General features: G+C 39.5%; 1 protein-coding gene and 1 pseudogene across 1 annotated transcript; both read left to right on the plus strand.

The window, feature by feature from the left end:
• The first annotated feature begins 16 nt into the window (after positions 1-16).
• On the plus strand, positions 17-5983 carry LOC140940966 (small ribosomal subunit protein uS3mA-like). Its single transcript, XM_073389926.1, has 3 exons — positions 17-126; positions 4169-4376; positions 5448-5983. Exons 1-3 carry the CDS (start codon positions 79-81, stop codon positions 5705-5707), a joined length of 516 nt encoding a protein of 171 aa, XP_073246027.1. The 5' UTR covers positions 17-78; the 3' UTR covers positions 5708-5983.
• Positions 5984-7063: 1080 nt separating this feature from the next.
• On the plus strand, positions 7064-21517 carry LOC140942061 (uncharacterized; annotated as a pseudogene).
• Positions 21518-21720: the final 203 nt, after the last annotated feature.

A 21720-nucleotide genomic window follows, 5' to 3' on the forward strand; every position in this document is an offset into this window, starting at 1 on the left:
GGCATTGTGGGAAAAACATGGTGGACCCTCCAGTTCAGGTTGCATTTTGCAAAGAAAGTTCGACAGTTTTTGTAATTTATGGCTTCCAGTGGGTGCCGAAACTTCTTGAAAATTTCCATCTTCCAGGTAGGTTTACAGGTAACGGGTCGCTTTGCCCGAAAGTCGATTCGCCCGACGGCAGTACGCTCGGCTTAAGTAGATTCGCCTAGATGCCACCCCCTCTTCCACGGCAGCACTTGGTTTACTTGTAGCCAAGTACGACTCCAGTTGAGAATACTCGAAGTTTTTCTCTCAAGTAGCTTGCGTCACTGACTGAAAAAGACATCTTTAATTCTCAAAAAGTGCAATATTCAGAAATGACATCTTGTAATGAGATCTGCAAACGGTTAGACTTTCTACTCTTTTTTGCTTGCAACGATATAACGACAAGGGATTTCTGCTTACAACGCAGGGCTGTCAACCCCCCACGTCATCAAATATTGAGAATTGATAGGGAAGGAATTATAGATGACATCATATCACACGACAAATGACTTCATTTTGTGCCAAAAAATGTTCGTTGATCTCGATCGACGTATAGCATTAACAGTTCGTATTTAGCCACGTTATTGTTGAGGAAATGTTCCATGTTAACAGTAGCTCAAACAATGCAAAATGTTTGAAATTTTATGGTCGGAAAGTCTACAATAGTCTACAAGAAATAGCGACTTTGGCGATTATCCGGGAGATATCAGACTCTAATCTGGAGACCGGGAGATACGGTGTAAAATCTGGAGTCTCCTGGATCATCTTGGAGAGTTGACAGCACTGCAATGATTATGTTAATTTATCTTTAATTTATCTATCATTATTGCTTAAATTACAATGGCATGCCAAAGTTTATGAGGAAACGTTCCATGTTAGCAGTAACCTGCGATCAGGTGTGCTTCTTCCTTTTTTTTTGGAAGACAAGGGGAAAAGGATGCCTGATACAGTCATTTAGTTTACACATCATCTGCCCTTAGTCCAGAATCTGGACTTTTGTCTGATTGGTCGAAAAACAAAAGATCCTTTCCTTCAGAGTTCTGTACCGATTGGTCAAGCAACATATCTTACTTTGGGTGCTATTAGATACGTTTTGTCACCTTTGTCTCTTCATGACAGAAACCATGAGATCATTAAGGGATTCTTTTAATAGCATGTTTAGGTTTTGAAGCTAGGTCTAAAAAGGAAAAAATCAATACTTTTTGATGAATCAAGTCAACAATGAGCCTTGACAGCTAAGATGAGGACGAGTTGTTATTTGTCACTAGGTAATGATATCCACTATTTTTCCTATTTCTTCTTCAATGCTTTCTTGCTCGTACTATGCAGAATTGCTGTCTTTGATTTCTGATAGGTTTAATTGATGCGTAAAAGTGTCTAAAAAGAAAAAATTTTTTTGAGGATTTTAAACCTGTACTTTTGCGAACTGATGAAAGACCAGATTTGTTACCACAGAATCAATTTTTATAATTTTGACCGCTTCCAGTAAAATACAGAATTCTGATGCTCCACTATTGTTTTCAATGAATTATCAATTTGTTTGACTTGACAGCTTGAACAAAGGTATCACACAGTAGCAACAAGGCAAGATTCGCAATAACAGCAGTGCAAACTTGGTCTTTAAAATCTGTGATGTTTTCGCTAACGACTACTATATCAACTTAACATTCACTGCTTGCCTGGAAAATAAACATTTCGATAATAGCCACTTTCGTTGCAAACTGCTTGAATTTCTGGTAAAATCGGACATGATAAAACAATTGTTGACAGATACGTTAATTAGGGGGCGGCAGACAACTTGTGAAGTAAACGTATCAGGGGTTCTTTTTTTTCCCCTTTCCCTGAAAATTGCAGGTTATGTTAACAGAAAAATAGCTCAAACAACGCAAAATATTTAAAATTTTATGGTAGGAAAGTCAAGCTTACAAGAAATGGCAAACTTCGGCAATTGTCAGGGAGATTTCAGACTCTAATTTGGAGACTGGGAGATCCATATGGTCAAAATGTGGAGTCTCCCAGATTATCTGGGAGAGTTAACAGCACTGCACTTCTGGTTCAAGTTATATTCCCCACCTCACCACAGGCATCCCAAGTTCAAGTTTTTAGAGTGGAATGTACTTTACTTTTTCACAAGAGAGTCGGTGTCGCATTACAGGCGACCAATGAGACGTTGTATGAGAAATAAAATAGTTGTTTTTTTGGCTGTTATCGTGTGACCCCTGTATCTCCCCTCCTAAATTGATGAATTCACACCAAAAAACACAGGAATACATCAAAGGTAAGTCTCTTCTATAGAAGAAAAGGTAAAATATAATGATATTTAGTGTTTGCAGACCCCAGTATTTTATTTCTCATACAACGTCTCAGCGTTCACCTGTAACGTGACACTGACTCTCTTGTGAGAAAGTAAATTACATTCCACTCTCGTGATGTGAGCTTGGGACTCATATGACCTCACCAAGGCAAAAGTGAAATTCCCCACCCCAAGGAAAGCCTTACATGTCAAATTCCCCACTCCCCAGGGACAATCAATGCTCAAACACCTAGGGTTTGTCCAGGTGGTGGTTGTTGAAAATTTGAATTGATCGGTGCATAAAGATACAAACTATATACCCACTCTCAAAACCCTGGTACATCATGATGAACTAATTCTGTGGTTCCTTAAAAAACCCCTCACACATTCCGGAAAGAGTAGGGTGTAGTGGTCTCCCTTACTAGAGGAAATTAATGCTTCATGAAATGAAGGACCCCATGCCACATTAATAAAGTGCCCTGGAAATTAGCACAACTTGAATTAACATGATTTAATGAAAAATGACTTTCAATTAAAGGAAATTAACACAAAAGGGAGGGTAACATTTCAAAATGTAGGAAATTAACACAATGTTCACAATGAATCAAAAATTTTTGAGACAACAGAGCTTGATGGAAACTTTGTTTTTGCTTCTTTCCCTAAACCCACCAAAGGGGCTACAGCTGTAAGGGTAGAAATCTGGCCACTGTGAGGGTTCTTTACAGTTTCAATGGTACTGGCGGATCTCCGCCCTGATAAAATACTCCCCTTCCATAGGTGTCAAGAATGTCAAATTTTGTATCAAGAATTTGGGGCCAAAATAACGGAAACTAAGGTCGCAGAAATTAATGCACCACTTAATCAAAGGTGCAGAAATTGAAGTTACAAAAATTAACTCGACTTGTATTTTTGAAATTTATGTTAATTTCATGAAGTATTTATTTTCTATAACAAGGTATCTCAACTGATTTACACTCATGTGATAGGGGGCGTCATTACTCATTCCCTTGTTTCTTGTAAATTGAAATAAATGCAGTCTGGGAAAAGTCCCCCAACCAGTATATTAAATTATCCCTGAAAAGCCCTGGGAGGAGTGGATAATTAGATATTTACAATTTACAGTGATTGCTGTACTTACTATGTTTCTGATGTATGCCACAAAATGAGAAGTCTAAAGTCAAACTTGAATAAATTGAAATTTGAAAGAATTTGCTTTCAAAAAAAACAGTGGGCAAAGAAAGCAGTGTCTGATAGCCCGGGACCAGTGGATTTTGTTATAGGGCTGGTGAATTCTGCTCTTAACTTGCTCACAAGTAAGTTAATGAAGTTTTTTGAGGAATTAAAATTACCGTACATAAAAACTGTGTATATCAATCCTGTTCATCCAAAAGTATTTGGTGTTAGTTGAAATGAATTTTGGGCTTAGTAGTACATGCTAGCTACAGTTTGCACCAATGGCAAGCTGTAAAACTGGCTTTCTTTGCACTCTGAAAAAGCAAAGAAAGCAATGAAGCAAGTGCAGTTCACAACAATTATGAGCTGAGCAACGAATTTACTAACTCTTGGCATCTTGCTAAGGTAACAAAATTGAGACAACCCTGTGGCAGTTCATAAGTAAACATTTTTAAATATAGTCCATAACTTTCTGACAACATTGTTTATGGTATACCAGTTTTTAACTTAAGGTGGTTAAGGTTTACAGTAGAATGTTATTATGATTATTTTTGTTCTTGGGTAGATATCCACGGTAACCTTAGGGGTCATGTTGGCAGGGGGTAATAGCCATAATTTACTATATGACTAAATATACGTAATATTAATATTAATTTGTTTTTCTTTTTTTATTTGCAGAGCTTTGGTCGTATTTCTCTCATCAGAGGAGGTCAAAGCCTTTCTCGATGTGTAGGATGTTTTCCAGCAATTGGCTTAGCGCCATCTCTCACAGACATTTTTGGAGTGAGATATGCATATCAACCCAAATCTAAACAGCAAAAGAAAAGTGATTTGGTACCAAGTCACAGAATTGGTGTCACAAAAAGTTGGGACTCACAACACACAGGTGCGTAAAATTATCTAAAAGGTGCCACTCAACTAAACAAGTGCATAAATGGGATGTTACAGATCTTTCAAACAATGCTCGAATGAACACGGTTCAGCTAAGAGATCAAAGAAAAATACAAAAAACCATGAAAAATTGATCTGAAAATTCCCATAAAAATCTGGTTCTTTACCCAACTAAGGGCGCTTTCCATTTGTCAGAACTGGCCGGCCGGACAAGTCAATTAGCAAATGAAATGGGCTTTCTCCAAAGGGTTTTGCTGAAAAACCATCTCCTTCATGCATACTATTTAGGATTTGACTGATCTGGTTGGATAGTTTTGATTGAAAGTGAAATTCTCATTACGACGGGAATGGTCTGGCCCGTCAGTTCTGGCAAATGGAAAGCGCCCTAAGTTTCCTTCCATTTAATCCTGTGATGGTAACAGCTTTACCCCAAATCTTTCCCAATGAGTAGCCTGTGCACAGACACCCCCTCCCCTAAAAAAACCACAGTCTACCAATGAAATGAAGCCTGTTAAATGCCTAGCAAAAGAAAAAAAACAGGGCGAGAAAAAAGAAAGAAGAGGGGAGGAGAAAAAATGAATGGTAAATATTGACAACTTCTGCTGCGTAAAACTTGAAATTTTTCTTTCTGTACATGCCCCAACTTCAAAATCTGGTATTTTGCATCTGAACAGGATTTTTCATGAAATGTTTGACCTATACACGGCATTTTGGGCAGTTTGTTTGAGTTTCCGTCTTTTTTCCTTACGATTGTAGCATATAATTTCCCATCTTTCCTTTGTAACGTGGTGGTAGTTTAATCAAGCCTTCGTAGCAGGCTCTTGGAAGCAATGGACGCAAGAAAGAACGGGACAAGCGAGGGAAACACGCGAGGAGTGAAGGAGCTCCCTCTCCCCTCGCGTGTATCTCTCTCCCGCCGCGTTCTTTTCTGTGCCGTTACTTCCAAGCGCCTGCTACGCAGGCTAAGTTTAATCTTACTTTTCTGTCCACAAAATTTATTATTCATTTATTATTTCTGGAAAAAAGTCACGCATTATATAAAGTTATTTTTGTTTTGCTTTCGCAGGAAGCCTAAAAGGAAGCTACTGGGCGTCTGAACGACTACTAGATGACATAATGATTCGCAAATTTGTGGAAGGTGTTCTGCATGACTTTTTGAAATCTGAAGTTGTTATCAAACGCAAAGCTAACCGTATCAACCTGGTCTTCATCGTGTCCAAGGAAGGAGATCTCACAAAGTTTTATTTCCTCGTTGGATTTACTGAGAAGCTGCTATCTGAACTGCTAGGTTGCGTGGTGAAAATTGAACCACAATCTGCCTTTTAGCAAAAACAAGAAGCAAATGAGGAAAGTAAAAACGAAAAAACTGTTAAAAAGTTAAGATATATTAGAGACCGAGCGGGAACCAACCGTAGCAAAAGAAAAGGAATAGTGGTCGTTTCGCCTTAAAGTCTATTCGCCAGAAGTTGTTTCGCCCATACGTAAGTCGATTCGCCCGAAGACGAACAATACTCTACAACACGGCTTGTTGGAGATGTTATTCAGTCAAGCTTGGATTCTATTGATCTCTATTGCTGTGATTGCCAAAAAAGTTCGAGCGAGCGGTCTTGGCAATCTCGGTAAACACATTTCAGATACTGAAAGACTGTACGTTGAAACAGAAGTCTACATGTACATGTACCTCAGCGATCGCTACGTCGATCTTTGACATATATCTTGTGCGAAGTTTTCACTGAAAAAAGTTGTCGCTGCACATACGCAGTCATTGTCTTTTCACCCTTATTTTTTATTTTATTTTTTTTTTCAGGCGTAAAGAACGACAAATAAACATCGGGTGAATCGACTTACGTTCGGGCGGGATGACCTAGACCCTGTCACCAAGAAAAACCAACCTTATAGGGACAGCCAGCGACGCTTCCTGTTGGCCCACCCTGACTTTTGCTGGGATAATTTAATTTGGGGAGCGCGTGAGAGAAATAGAAGGATTACTTATTCGCGTAAAAAAGAAAAAACACGTCAAGAGCAGACAAACTCCATGGGAGAATCTCTTCGCTTCGGATCAGCAAAACATTAGCAACATGGATGAAGTAAATACAATGGAGTTTCTATAAACCCAATACCCCTGTAATGTGTGAAACTAATTTCTCGAAGTTTGCTTCTCAAAGAAACAACTACCAACATATATTTGGCTGAGTTACGACGGATACCTGTTAATGTACCATTCATTGCAGCGTTCTCTTATGCTGATAAGAGGGTGCTAATGGGGGCACCCGATTCCCAGTTAACTACTAATTTTTCGGCCAAATCATATCAGTTAACTACTATTTTTGGGGCCAATTCTCAGTTAACTACTAAACGTGGTTCACTTTCCGACAGCGATGTTATTCCGTCATAACCCGAATTTTCTTTGCTTCAGCACGTCAATCACTTTTGAGGGTAGGCCCTACTAAAATTACAAGGAGGGAGGAGTGGGGGGAGTGGGGAGGGATTAGCATAAGATTCTGGTAAACAGCTTACCTACCCCTCCCCTAACCTAAGGTTAAAACTAACTTCTCGCTTAATGCAAAATGTTGGGTTAGGAGAGTCTGTAATCACGTATCGCCAGAAAGCGAGGGGCAGGGCGGGGGGGGGGGGGTTAGTTGGGAAAGAGCCGAAGAAGACGTAAAAAAGAAAATTAGAAATCTATCAGCCAGTAAACCTAGTGTATGCTTCAATTTGGTATCCCCTATAGAAAAAGCTTTTGACGGGATGAGTATAAACTCACTTCGCCGTGTTACGTGATTCGTGATCTACTCCATGCGCTTGTCACGCAGGTGATCACGCATACACGAGATTTTTTCATGGCCTTAAGCCAATACATCATTCTCCTACTTGAAAAAGAAATTCGATCTCAACACAAAGACGTGAACAAAAGCAAAGCCTGTTACTGAAAGCCGTAAAACCAACGACGATACGGATCACTTATCGACGCTAAGCGGCATTGGGTTTATGATTCCGCCTTGTTGAAATCACAGTCAAAAGGTATGGATCTATATACTGTATGCTCCGGGGATATGTAACGGCAAACAGATTTGACTGCGAGAGGTCGTCGTTATCTCCAGAAAGCTCTAATAAGTTAATGATTTTTGCAAATGGGTAGACGCTCGTCACCAACGGGATCACGGAAAATGTATTCAGGCTCTCACACTTTGGAATTAGGAAAAACAGGAAGAAAGACACTCGTCGTAGTCTGTGGCTACTTGTATTTAAAAAGAAAGAACTCTTCATTCCGTTTGTTCCATTCCATTTGCACATCTCCCATAAGACACTTTGTTTGACCCCCAAATTTTGCATACCCTTTGTTTTTCATTTTTCTGGGTATTACACTCGTCCCAAGAGAAATTGAAGGCAATGCTTTTGCAAAAGTTTGGGGGGTAAACAAGGTTTATTATGGGAGATGTGCAAATGGCGAATCCTCGAAAACAATGCCTCAAAGTCGGATGAAAGAACCAGAGCCACGGTTATTTGGAGAATATCGAAGGAGCATAAACCTGGGGGGGGGGGGGGGGGGGGAAGGAGTCACTTCAGGGAATCAGTTTAGTTTAGCCACACGTCTAGGTTCCCAAATCTTTTAACTCCCAGGACTGACAAAAAAAATGACAACATATGTAAACGGAGTGGTTTAAATTTTATTACCTTATCTTAACCTGGGCGTTCATGAAGTACGCAATTTTAATTGTTTGTTAAAAAGTACAGGTTTATTGATCCTTACAGTGACGTAGATTTGGTGTTTTAAGGTAGCCTCTCAAAGGACAGACCCCTGTCTATTTAAGGGCTGAGCACCCTGAAACTTCCGAGTTCCAACTTTTGCGTTTACGCATTGTCTCAATCTTGTGCTCCTGGGTCAGTGTACCAATCATCAAGTGTAACTCTTTATCTGCACTGCTGTAGTCGATAACGCAATTCAGCTGGGGCAGATTTTTCGCCGGCCAGAGCGGGTGTAGCTGCAACAATTCAAATGAAGCTATAATATTAGCCTTTATGCCTTTTTGGTCTGTGGGGTCTTTACTCTTATACAAGCATGATAGCATAAAAGTGAAAAAATGGGAACTTTTATCTGTCTTTTCTCACTAAACACAGCCAATTTCCTGTTTGGTTCATACTGCGATATCAGTGTTTTATTTAAGGATGCCTAACTTGGTTGGAGAAAACTCAAAAAAGGGATGTGAATGAAATCAAGGAAATAAAAGAAAAACCGTTCTCTGTTGGATTTGTGTGTTTATTGCCACAAATCAAAAACGATTTTTTGAGAAAGACTGCTCTGCACAATTTTGACATTCTGAACATGTCAGTCAGAAAGGATCAAAAGGATCAAAATTCCGGAAATGTGAGAGATATTTATCGAACTTCCCGTGCATGTTGATGTTTCTTTTCTTCACAACTTGTTACTTATGTTATATGAGGATTTTTTGTTTTAAGCCTTCTAAAATGAGGTCAAGTAAAAACATACCAATTTCGATATATTAAAATTCATACTTGGCTCTGAGGTTTAGCGAATAAAACAAAACAATTCAGCTTGAGGCTCAGTAATATAATAAACAATGCGTTACTCTTGTTTATTCCCCCAAGCCTTGGAGCCAAGTACGACTTTTAATTTATCGAAATTGGTCTATTAGTTTCATTTATATCAACTAATAGACAATCATTTTCAGCAAACACTTCGCAATTACACTCGTTTTTAGTATGTTCCACGCGTTCAGATGCATGTGTGGGGACGGCTCAATGAAAGAGATGTGGGCAGGAAAAACAGCGGGGATGTGCGAGGGCAAGGAATCCTCTTTCCCTCTTCCTCCGATTCCTCCCCAGTTAAAAAAAAATTGGTGAGGCCCTTTTTGCATATGGATAAGGCATAAAGTTTTTTGAAAGGAAAATTGATGTGCTTTTACCAGTTTTGAGGAATTCTGTAAATCCAGGAAAATTTAGACCATACAAAATATATTCCACGGTCCACTTTCTCCGGGCTAATTCTGTCGAGTCTGCATGATTAAAAGGAATTTGACTCTGAAACGGTTCGAATTCAAATCCTTTCTGCAACAACATTTAATCATTGTGTCATGTTTACAGATTATTGCACCAAACAGCAGGAATGTTACCACTGGCAGTTGTCATCCTTATTCCTTGGTTCGTCAATGGGGTGCCTGTGACCAAGGTTCCACAGAATACCCAACCGCCTCAGCCTAATCCCGAAATACTCACAGAAGTTGGCTGCACTGGCTTGGATGGCAAATGGTACCCAGCAGGGAGTGAGGTTAGCAGAGGATCAGATGGAAATGGGTGGTGTTATGGCACTTATTGTTCACATGATGGCAATTTGATAGCATGGGATGACTGGAATTGCAAAACAACTACTACAGGTCCTGTTTCCTCCAGCTCCATCCCTCCACCAACATCAACCTCCAACCCCACAACCTCTCCTACACCTTATTCCACCACAGTACCTCCTCCACTTGGGTGTTTTCAAAACGGTGCATGGTATGAACCAGGCAGCGAGATTAGCCGTGCATCTAATGGAGAGGGCTGGTGCCATGGAATATCTTGCGATGCCAAAGGAAAGATTGTGGCCTGGGATGACTGGAACTGCGAAGACACAGATGAAAACCCAGAATCCACCACCAAGGTTGATAAAGGATGTTACTACAAAAAAAAGTGGCATCCTCAAGGAAGCATCTTTGAAGGTTCTGACAGCAATGGCTGCAGATATGGAGTCATTTGTGGTGATGATGGCCAAGTTATGCGATGGGATGAATTTGACTGTCATCTCGTCAAGGAGGATTGAGAACCACAAACGTCTTCCACTTACAATTAGCCTTGCAATTTGATAAACAATCAAGCACTTTTACAAAAAGGTTATTACCATTTGCACTTTTACCTTAAACAAGACATACCGTGCAAGAGTAGCTTCCTTTTCATCAATAGTTTGCAGACTTAAACATAATACACAGAGAGTAAGGACATAGATTAAACCACTATGATTATCCTAATTTTGTCCTGGCTCTAATAAATCTGTTAAGCTGGGATGTTTTAACACACTGCTAGTAGAGAGATTACAGATTTCTTCAAGCAAAGTGTTTCTGACTAACTTGGGAACTCCAAAGCACTCTTTACCACAGACACTGACGGAGATTTGAAAGCTCAAATTTTTAAAACAAATCATTCCAACATGTTGCAAACTTTCCATAAGGCTGGTCAGAATGAACCCTCCTTGAAGTCAATTGTCCCTGTCTATACAATGTAGTTTCAAAAATTACAAGTATTAAATTCCACACAGACTTTGAACCACATTATTGTACTACTAACAGTAAAAACTACAATGTAGTACAAAAGGACATCTACTATTACAATCTGCTTCAAATTCGTTATCTTCTCCATGTCACACCCATACAAACTGAAACCTAGAAACCAAGATACAATACTCAATCACGACTGAGTAGTTTAACAAGTTGAAATTGAAATGTTCTTTTTAAGTACGGAGTAAAATTATGGATTCAATGGCATTAAAGTAATTTCTTGCACCAAAAATAGAAAGACCCCATAAAAGCTAATCCATATGCATGTCATACATCAATGGACGAAGGTCATTTTTAAACAGTCTCAAAGGTCCCAAAGGTGACAATGAAGTAAATATCCACAGACAGGTTAATACAGAACAGCTACTGGAAAGATCCTTGATTATTTTGCATCAGCTAATCATACTCCACTTTCCAACGGGCCCAGGTTCCCTGTTCTGTGCAAAACCATGCTGGGAAATGAAGAGTAAACATCACACACACTCAGAATAAAACAATCAAGCGTATATTAGGGGTATAGAATGGTACCTTTAAAAACATGGGTCTCAGAAAATTTTAGCCCCATCTCCAAATCTCAGAAGCGTTTTTGATAGGTCTCAAAATCTCTCGTTTTCAGGTGATTTTCGCGTCTCGAGGTCTTGATTTTTTTTTTTTTTGCTTTTTCCTTTCCGGGATGAGTATATAGCCACTTCGCCGTGTTACAGTCAAAACGGGTCAAGCGTACCCCCCAAGATTCTATTAATGAATTGATTATTTGAAAAATGAATACGTTAGTCGTTCTCGTAACTGGTGTCAAATTCAATTCGGAATTACTGCATGCGTAAAGAGCAGTGAATAATTTACGAGAACTTGTCTGTATTTGGTCAGATTGAAAATCTTTAACCTCAGATCAGGCCCAATTTGAGCGGTTCTCATACCTTCTCTCTAACGGCTACCGCTAAAATTGGGCCTGATCCAAACTCATTCACGTTTGTGCTCGTTACGGCCAGACGCTGATTGGCTGTTAGAACAATGTCACAAGATCTGATTGGCTGTCGGAAGCGCCGGAAGTTGAAAGCGCTTATTCCTCGCGTTGTTGTTTTCGTGAATGATCCTTTGTCGGCGGAGAGAAGGATCGATTTTGCTGTCTTTTTTATTGTTTTATGGTCTTATGGTGGAAAATATGCCTTAATATGTGCCACGGAAATTCAGAAAATTCATATGGTTGTTCATATCTTCTCAGGATTTGCTTTATTTACGGAAAGCGAGTGTATCGCGGAGTTGAATCCCTCTGCAAGTCGTTGACCGCCAACAAGGTGCCTTTTGATTTACCAACAAACGGGTGCAAATCAAAATACTGTCCATCTTAAAACTGGTTTCATTTGAAAGTTTAGCCGGGAATGACGTCTCTGAATGGGGTACGCAAGCGGAGGCTCACTGCGAAAGAAACCTCAATCGCCAACTGTGAATGAAGTATTAGACGAAAAATATCGCATCGCTGTTCAAGGAATTTTCAGTGTTAACAGACTGGCTGTTTGCCTTCGCTTTTTGTAAAAAATAAACGAGGAAAACTGGTGTCCACACTCGTTGGCTGTTTGCTTTTGTTTTTAAAGATTTATGTACTGAAAATCGAGGGAAATTGCCGAGGAAAATATTAAGGCAACGGAAAAATAGAAATTTCAGTATTTTAAATTAGTAGAACATCATGTCGCCGTCTTTTCGAAAACTTTTTACCTTCTACGCCAACAGAAATAACCTTCGAGATCTCCCTTAATCTCGCAAGAAGTTAAATGTGATTGTGCTGACTGTTTTATTTTTATCTGAAGAAATTAACAGATAAAAGCTGATTTTTAAATTAGCCAGTCACATTTTTCCCACGCGTGAAAAATTTGCATACTAGAAAAACAACCAACGGAAGTAATTTTGGTTGGCTGACTCGGCAAATGTCAATCAATCAAAAAAATGGGCGGCAGACCTTTCGTAGAAGGTTTGTATCACGCTCTCTTTTCATTTTGCCATACACCGTATTCACAAATGGCGGACACGCGGGAAAAAACTGGTGCCTAGTCATGAAAGCGAGGCGTTGGAGGATAAACAAAAATTTCAAACGAAGACTTTCAGTGAACTTCCAGAGTGTTTAGCACGGATTCCACCTAAAATAACTTTGTACGGACTTCTTTTTAAATACAGTTACGTGGGATGTCTTCTGCTTTTAATGTTTAGTAATGACTTGCTGTTTGCAATCAAAAGGGACGAGTATATCTGCAAGGAAACAGGATGATTTTGTAGATTTTCGAGTCGGTTTCCGAAGCATCAGAAGCTCGACAGGTGGACGATGACTGGAGAAAAGCGGCAAACATGTTGGCCCAAACTTCACATTGAAACCGAGTACGAAAGCCAGCTCACTGTAATTCGGTGAAACAGAAATATAAACAAATCTTGGTGGCAAGAAAAAAGAAATAAGCGACAGATACATGGCCTACTTGTTAATGCAAGAGACGTCTGCCGTTGAACAAAACAGTTCAAGTCGAGATGGAAAAAAGGAAGACAGGAAAGAAGAGGTGACTGAGGTTTCGATGAAGTTATGTTTGATTTTTGTTTGCCAGGACGTTATTCTCTGGTTTTTATCAACGAAGGACATCAATTATAACTATTTTTTTTATTATAAATGCAGGAGCGATCGAGTGGAGTACGCTCAAAATTTCAACTTGTTACTCGGCAGACTCGGTAAGCCAGACACATCATTTCAGCGACTAATTTCGTATTTCTTATCGTTGGCTGTTAAGAGTTTTAACTTTATGTTCCATTATATTTTAAAGTTGAAGAATACATAAATAAATAAAATGATGGTCTTCTTAAACGGATCCAGACTCGAATTTAATTATTCGAAACAGGAGCTTGCCATGTTCAGTCCTGACACAAACATTGCCTTAAAAGTTTAACCTCGTAAAATGTAAGCTTTATACCACTTTTTTTTACCAAGAGCTCTCTGAGATAATGCCCTAAAGGAGACCAGGCAAATAGCAAGCCATAAGATTCACACACTACAGCTTCTAATTTTGATAAAATTATTTTTAATTATCTCGCAATGACAACGAAATCATGAGATTTTTGCTAAGCTCTGCCAACGTACCTCTAACAATTCGCTCCAAAGCGACGGAATTAATATGATCCAAAGGAAGTTGTAAATACAGACATACATATATACATAGATATGTACAAGATGTCACTAACATGAATGAATGAGCCTCGTGAATGAATCTTTCACCCGCTCTCAGCTTGACCTGTTTTCAGTGGCCATATATCCGTCGCTTATTTCTCTTTTTCTCGCCACCAATATCTGTTTTTATTTCTGTTTTACAGAATTGTAGTGATCTGGCTTTCGTATTCGGTTACAGTGTGAAGCTGGGCCAACATGTTTGCCGCTTTTCTCAAGCCATCGCCCACTTGTCGTGTCCTGCTTCTGATGCTTCGGAAACCTACAAAATCATCCTGTTTCCTTGCAGATATACTCGTCCCTTTTGATTGCAAACAGCAAATCATTACTAAACATTAAGAGCAGAAGACATCCCACGTAACTGTATTTAAAAAGAAGTCCGTACAAAGTTATTTTAGGTGGAATCCGTGCTAAACACTCTGGAAGTTCACTGAAAGTCTTCATTTGAAATTTTTGTTTATCCTCCAACGCCTCGCTTTCATGACTAGGCACCAGTTTTTTCCCGCGTGTCCGCCATTTGTGAATACGGTGTATGCCCGCCGGAATGTTATTTACAAAGCGAAACGAAAATAGAGCCTGATCTCAGGTTAGAAAATCTTTTAATCAATTAAAATTCTCAGAAGACATTTACATCAAATTCAGGGAAATTGAGCTGGTAGAAATTTCGTAACTGAATCGCGTGTGAATTCACGGCTCATTACGCATGCAAGAATGTAGAGAGGAATCTGAAATCTACAACTGCCAACGAACTCAACTTTCGAATAATAAATTCATTAATGGGATTCCTAAGAGGTACTCTTGACCTGGCTTGATTGTAGATGATTCGTGATCTATCTCCATACGCTTATCACGCAGGTGATCACGCATACACGAGATTTTTTCATGGCCTAAAGCCAAACACGGAAAATACATCATTCTCCTACTTGAAAAAGAACTTCGATCTCAACACAAAGACGTGTATAAAAGCAAAGCCTGTTACTGAAAGCCGTAAAACCAACGACGATCGATACGGATCACTTATAGATGCTAAGCGGCATTGGGTTTATGATTCCGTCGTGTAGAAACCACAATCAAAAGGTATTGATCCATATAATGTATGCTCTGGGATATGTAACGGCAAACAGATTTGACTGCGAGAGGCGTCGTTATCTCCAGAAAGCTCTAATAAGTTAATGATTTTTGCAAATGGGTAGATGCTCGTCACCAACGGGCTCACGGAAAACGTATTCTCTCACACTTTGGAATTACGAAAAACAGGAAGAAAGACACTCATCGCAGTCCGTGGCTACTTGTATTTAAAAAGAAAGAACTCTTCATTCTGTTTGTTCCATCTCCATTTGCACATCTCCTATAGGACACTTTGTTTAACCCCAAAATTTTGCATACCCTTTGTTTTTCAAGAGCCAGAGATTTAAGCATTATTTGGAGAACTTCAAAGGAACATAGACCGGGAGGGGAGAGGAGTCATTTCAGGGAATTTTAGTTTAGCCACACGTCTAGGTTCCTAAATCTTTTAACTCCCAAGGCTAAAAAAATGACACCATGTGTAAACGGAAAGTGGTTTAAATTTTATTTTCTTATCTGAACATGAGCGTTCATGAAGTACGCAATTTTAATTGTTTGTTAAAAAGTACAGGACGGTTTATTGATCCTTGCAGTGACGTAGATTTGGTGTTTTAAGGTAGCCTCTGAAAGGACCGGAGGTCCCGAAGTTGCTTCGGACTTAGTTGGAGATACCTTCCAATTCTTTGATTTATCCTTTCAGAGGAAAGAAATAATTATTGTTTTTGGAAGAAATATAGAAGAATTAATCATTATTTCTAGTTTGCCGCCATGGTTTGAACCGGCTTACGTGTGACCCGTCAGACCAGATGAGACTCTAAAATGAGGGATTAGCCGATTGCGCCACTGCGACGCAAGGTAATTTGAGATGTTAAAGGTAGTCATAAGTTACGCACGGGGAACGGTTAAAGATTCGGCACCCAAGTTTGTTACTTTTCGGCTTGTTTTGGGTATCTGACGAAGTGACACTCGAATGAGTTGGAGATATCGCGATATCACTTCTAGTTCTTTCGGCTATAACAAATATTTGAGGCGGAGCGCGCAAAGTAATGTCGTTAACTTGCATTTTGTTTCCAAAGTGAGGCCGGAAGTTGTTCGAGATATCTCGATATCAGCTCGAGTTGTTTTTTAGTTTATCGGAGGAAGAAAGAAATATTATTTTTGGCTCGCCCTTCGGTTTGTAGTTACTTATCTTTGCCCCGTTAGATCGCGGAGACGAGATTGTAGCATAAAAGTAAAAGATGGTTGATTTGTAGGTTTAAATTTTTTAAAATTTGGTCGAGCAGCAAGTTTATGTTTTGCTGCAGATCTCCGAACAGTCGGCATGCGACAATTAGTTATTTTGGGCTTATAAGAAACTGCTTGAAACGGGAAGTCGAGATTTGGTAGTTTAAAGGCAGTGGAACTCATGAGATCTCGTCGTGCGCTTTATAACAGCAATTATAATCGAACTGGATTACAGCCACGGGGTCATGCACCTAGCAGGCTAGACTTCTGGTGAAGAAGTAAAGACTTCTGTAACACAAAAGGAGGAAAGTAAGGGTATTTGTATGGAAGGGTATCCGGAAAAAATATCATCTCTTATTGTTCCTCCACAATCACAACTGATCCACAACCACGACGCCGAAGTTTACGCTCCATGGCGTCTTGTCTATTTAAGGACTAAGCACTTTGAAACTTCCGAGTTCCAACTTTTGCGTTTACGAAAGTGGTCCTGGGTCAGTGTACCGATCATCAAAGATAACTCTTTATCTGCACTGATGTAGTCGATAATGTAATTCGGCTGGGGCAGTGCGGGCGTAGCTGCAACAATTCCCGTCAAGCTATTAACCTTTATGCCTTTTCATCTGTGGGGTCTTTACTCTTATACATGTATGATAGCATAAAAGTGAAAAACGGTAACTTTTATCAGTCTTTTCTCACTAAACACAGCCAATTTCCTGTTTGGTTCACACTGTGATGTCAGAGTTTTATTTAACGACACCTAACTTGGTTGGAGAAAACTCAAAAAAGGGATGTGAATGAAATCAAGGAAATAAAAGAAAAACCGTTCTCTGTTGGATTTGTGTGTTTATTGCCACAATTCAAAAACGATTTTTTGAGAAAGACTGCTCTGTGCCAAATTTTGACATTCTGAACAGTGAGTCAGAAAGGATCAAAATTCCCTAAATGTGCGAGATATTAATCGAACTTCTCGTGCCGTGTTGATGTTTCTTTTCTTAACAACTTATTACGTATGTTATACGAGGATTTTTTCTTTTAAGCCTTCGAAAATGATGTCCACTGAAAATATATCAATTTCGATATACCGTATTTATTCGAATAAGCGCCCAACCTCGAATTAGCGCCCACCTCGAATAAGCGCCCATCCTAAAGGCTGTAAAAGTTAATAAGCGCCCACCCTCTCCTTCTCCCAATCAAACTCAAATAAGCGCTCACCCCCACCCCAACCACTAGAGTGAATAAATTCTAATAAGAGATTTCCCCGAGGACGGAGTTTTCTTCTGAGTATTTTACAGAAACCTTGCTTTGTTACTTCTTCGCGTTTTGTTATTAGCATCCACGCAAAATAAACATATTTCCCTTGCTGAAAATGGTGAAAATTCAATAAGCGCCCAGCCTCGAATAATTGCCCACTGTCAAGGTCCAAAAACTTAATAAGCGCCCAGGGCGGTTAATCGAAAAAATGCGGTATTAAATTAAAAAATTCATTCTTGGCTCTGAGGCTTGGGCAATAAAACAAATGAAATCATCAGGGGCACCCAACGTCAACTTTCGGGAAATATCTCTTCGGAAGACGATTTGAAATCTGGAATTTTCGGACCTCTCCTAGGATTTTCGAACATCTAAAAAATGGTATAATTGCCCATTTCTAACGGATTTTTACCCTAAAAAGGTCACCTAGAATTTTTGGGAGACATTTTTCTGGCTGAAATTTTTGATAAGGTAAGTTTTGATCCCTATAATTTTGATATCACTAGACTTTCAGCTAAGAAATCCGAACAGATGAAAAATTTTTAGGGGATAAACTTATTCCTATATCTACCATTTAAATACTAAAAGATATTTAACAATGCTATGTTTAAGTGGTTTTGCACTATCTTCTCGTTGGGTGCCCCTGCATTCATCTTGAGGCTCAGTAATGAACAATACGTTACTTTTGTTTATTCCCCCATGCCAAGCCTTGGAAGCAAGTACGACTTTTAATTTATCGAAATTGGTCTATTAGTTTCATTTGCATGAAACAATCATCAACAATCATTTTCATCAAACGCTTCGCAAGTACACTCGTTTTTAGTATGTTCCACGCGTTCAGATTATGGGGACGGCTCAATGAAAGAACAGGTGAGTACGAAAAAAAGGAGGGGAGGTGAGAGGCCAAGGAATCCTCTCTTTCTCTTCGTTGATTCCTCCCCAGTTAAAAAATTTGTGAGGGCTTTTTTGCATATGGCATACAGTCTTTTTTAATGGAAAATTGATGTGCTTTTACCAGTTTTGAGGTGTTCTCTAAGTCGAGGAAAATTTAGAGTATATAAAATATATTCCACCGTCCACTTTCTCCGGGCTAATTCTGTTGAGTCTGGATGATTCACTGGAATTTGACTCTGAAACGGTTCGAATTTAAATCCTCTCTGCAACAACATTTAATCATTGTGTTATGTTTACAGATTATTGCACAAAACAGCAGGAATGTTACCATTGGCAGTTGTCATCCTTATTCCTTGGTTTATCAATGGGATGCCTGTGACCAAGGTTCCACAAAATACCGAACCACCTCTGCCTGATACTACCGAGAAACCCACGGAAGTTGGCTGCATTGACTTGGATGGCAAATGGTACCCAGCAGGCAGTGAGGTTAGCAGAGGATCAGATGGAAATGGGTGGTGTTATGGCCTTTTTTGTTCACATGATGGCAGTTTGACACCATGGGATAACTTTAATTGCAAACCAACCACCACAGGTCCTGCTACCTCTACCACTGATGCTCCTACTACCACCACGGCACCTACACCAACTACAGTCACTACTCCAGTGGGGTGTTTCCAAAATGGTATTTGGTATGAACCTGGAAGCGTGATTAGCCAGGGGTCTAATGGAGAGGGATGGTGCTATGGGACTTATTGTACAGATGACAGCCAAGTGGCAGCACTTGATGACTGGAAGTGTAAAACAACTACTACTGGTCCTGTGTCCTCCAGCTCCATCCTTGCACCAACATCAACCCCCATCCCCACAACCTCTTCTACACCTTCTCCCACCACAGTACTTCCTCCACTTGGGTGTTTTCAAAACGGTGCATGGTATGAACCAGGCAGCGAGATTAACCGTGCATCTAATGGAGAGGGCTGGTGCCATGGATTATCTTGCGATACCAAAGGAAAGATTGTGGCCTGGGATGACTGGAACTGCGAAGACACAGAAGTTGGCTGCATTGGCTTGGATGGCAAATGGTACCCAGCAGGCAGTGAGGTTAGCAGAGGATCAGATGGAAATGGGTGGTGTTATGGCATTTATTGTTCACATAGTGGCGGTTTGATAGCATGGGATGACTTTAATTGCAAACCAACTATCGCAGATCCTGCTACCTCTACAGTAAAAACCCACGATTAAGAACCTGAAAATTATTAACCTGTTAGCCTAAAATTTGCCATTTATATCCCCTATAAACAAGAACCTGTTTAGCCTACAAAATGAAAAACAGGTTCTTATTTTTTAAAAACATATTATTGAAATGCAGCTGCAAAACTGTGAAGAATCCTGTTTGGAGAATTAGGAACTTGGCATTGCTGTGCAAATAAAAGTGCTAATTTATTGACGTAATAAAAAAATAAAGTGCAAAAGATTAATATCGTTGTATCGCATTTTAAAATTGACAAATAGGCTGATTACCATCTTGTATTATAGCGTGTTTTTTATTATTATTATTATTTTTTTACAGAAATAAGAACCTATTTAAAAACCTAAATAGCCTAAAATGGTGTTAACTACCATTCAAATAAGAACCTGTTTAGGCTAACTCCAGAAAATGTAGGTTCTTACTCGCGGGTTTTTACTGTACCACTGATGCTCCTACTACCACCACGGCACCTACACCAACTACAGTCACTACTCCAGTGGGGTGTTTCCAAAATGGTATTTGGTATTAACCTAGAAGCGTGATTAGCAAGGGGTCTAATGGAGAGGGATGGTGCTATGGGACTTATTGTACAGATGACATCCAAGTGGCAGCACTTGATGACTGGAAGTGTAAAATAACTACTACTGGTCCTGTGTCCTCCAGCTCCATCCTTGCACCAACATCAACCCCCATCCCCACAACCTCGTTTACACCTTCACCCACCACAGTACTTCCTCCACTTGGGTGTTTTCAAAACGGTGCACGGTATGAGCCAGGCAGCGGGATTAGTCGCGCATCTAATGGAGAGGGCGTGCCATGGAATTTCTTGCGATGTTAAAGGAAAGATTGTGGCCTTGGATGACTGGAACTGCGAAGACACAGATGAAAACCCCAAGCCTACCACTAAGGCTGATAAAGGATGTTACTACAAAAAAATGTGGCATCCTCAAGGAAGCATCTCTGAAGGTTCTGACAGCAATGGCTGCAGATATGGAGTCATTTGTGGTGATGATGGCCAAGTTCAATGCGATGGGATGAATTTGACTGTCATCTCATCAAGGAGGATTGAGAGCCACAAACTTCTTCCATTTACAATTAGCCTTGCAATTTGATAAACAATCAAGCACTTTTACAAAAAGGTTATTACCATTTGCCCTTTTACCTGAAACAAGACATACCGTGCAAGAGTAGCTTCCTTTTCATCAATAGTTTGCAGACTTAAACATAATACACAGAGTTATTAAAAGGACATAGATTAAACCACCATGATTATCCTAATTTTGTCCTGGCTCTAACAAATTTGTTAAGCTGGGATGTTTTAACACACTGGTGGTAGAGAGGTTACAGATTTCTTCAAGCAAAGTGTTTTTGACTCACTTGGGAACTCCAAAGCACTCTTTACCATGGACACCGACAGAGACTTGAAAGCTCAAATTTTTAAAACAAATCATTCTAACATTTTGAAAACGTTTCACAAGGCTGGTCAGAATGAACTCTCCTTGAAGTCAGTTATCCCTGTCTATACAATGTAGTTTCAAAAATTACAAGTATTAAATTCCACACAAATTTCCACATTATTGTACTTCTAACCATGATTAAACCACCATGATTATCCTAATTTTGTCCTGGCTCTAACAAATTTGTTAAGCTGGGATGTTTTAACACACTGGTGGTAGAGAGGTTACAGATTTCTTCAAGCAAAGTGTTTTTGACTCACTTGGGAACTCCAAAGCACTCTTTACCATGGACACCGACAGAGACTTGAAAGCTCAAATTTTTAAAACAAATCATTCTAACATTTTGAAAACGTTTCACAAGGCTGGTCAGAATGAACTCTCCTTGAAGTCAGTTATCCCTGTCTATACAATGTAGTTTCAAAAATTACAAGTATTAAATTCCACACAAATTTCCACATTATTGTACTTCTAACAATAAAAACTACAATGTAGTACAAAAGGACATCTACTATTACAATCTGCTTCAAATTCATTAATTTACAAATTTTAACAATACTTAACAATTATTCCTTGAAATCGAAGTGAATAGTGGCGTGATATTGACCGAGCCGCGAAAGCGGGGAAGTAAATATCAGTGAAATATTCCCAAAGCCACTATTCACCGAGATTGAAAAGAATAA

This window comes from Porites lutea, chromosome 6 (assembly GCF_958299795.1).
Source record: "Porites lutea chromosome 6, jaPorLute2.1, whole genome shotgun sequence".
Lineage (NCBI taxonomy): Eukaryota > Metazoa > Cnidaria > Anthozoa > Scleractinia > Poritidae > Porites > Porites lutea.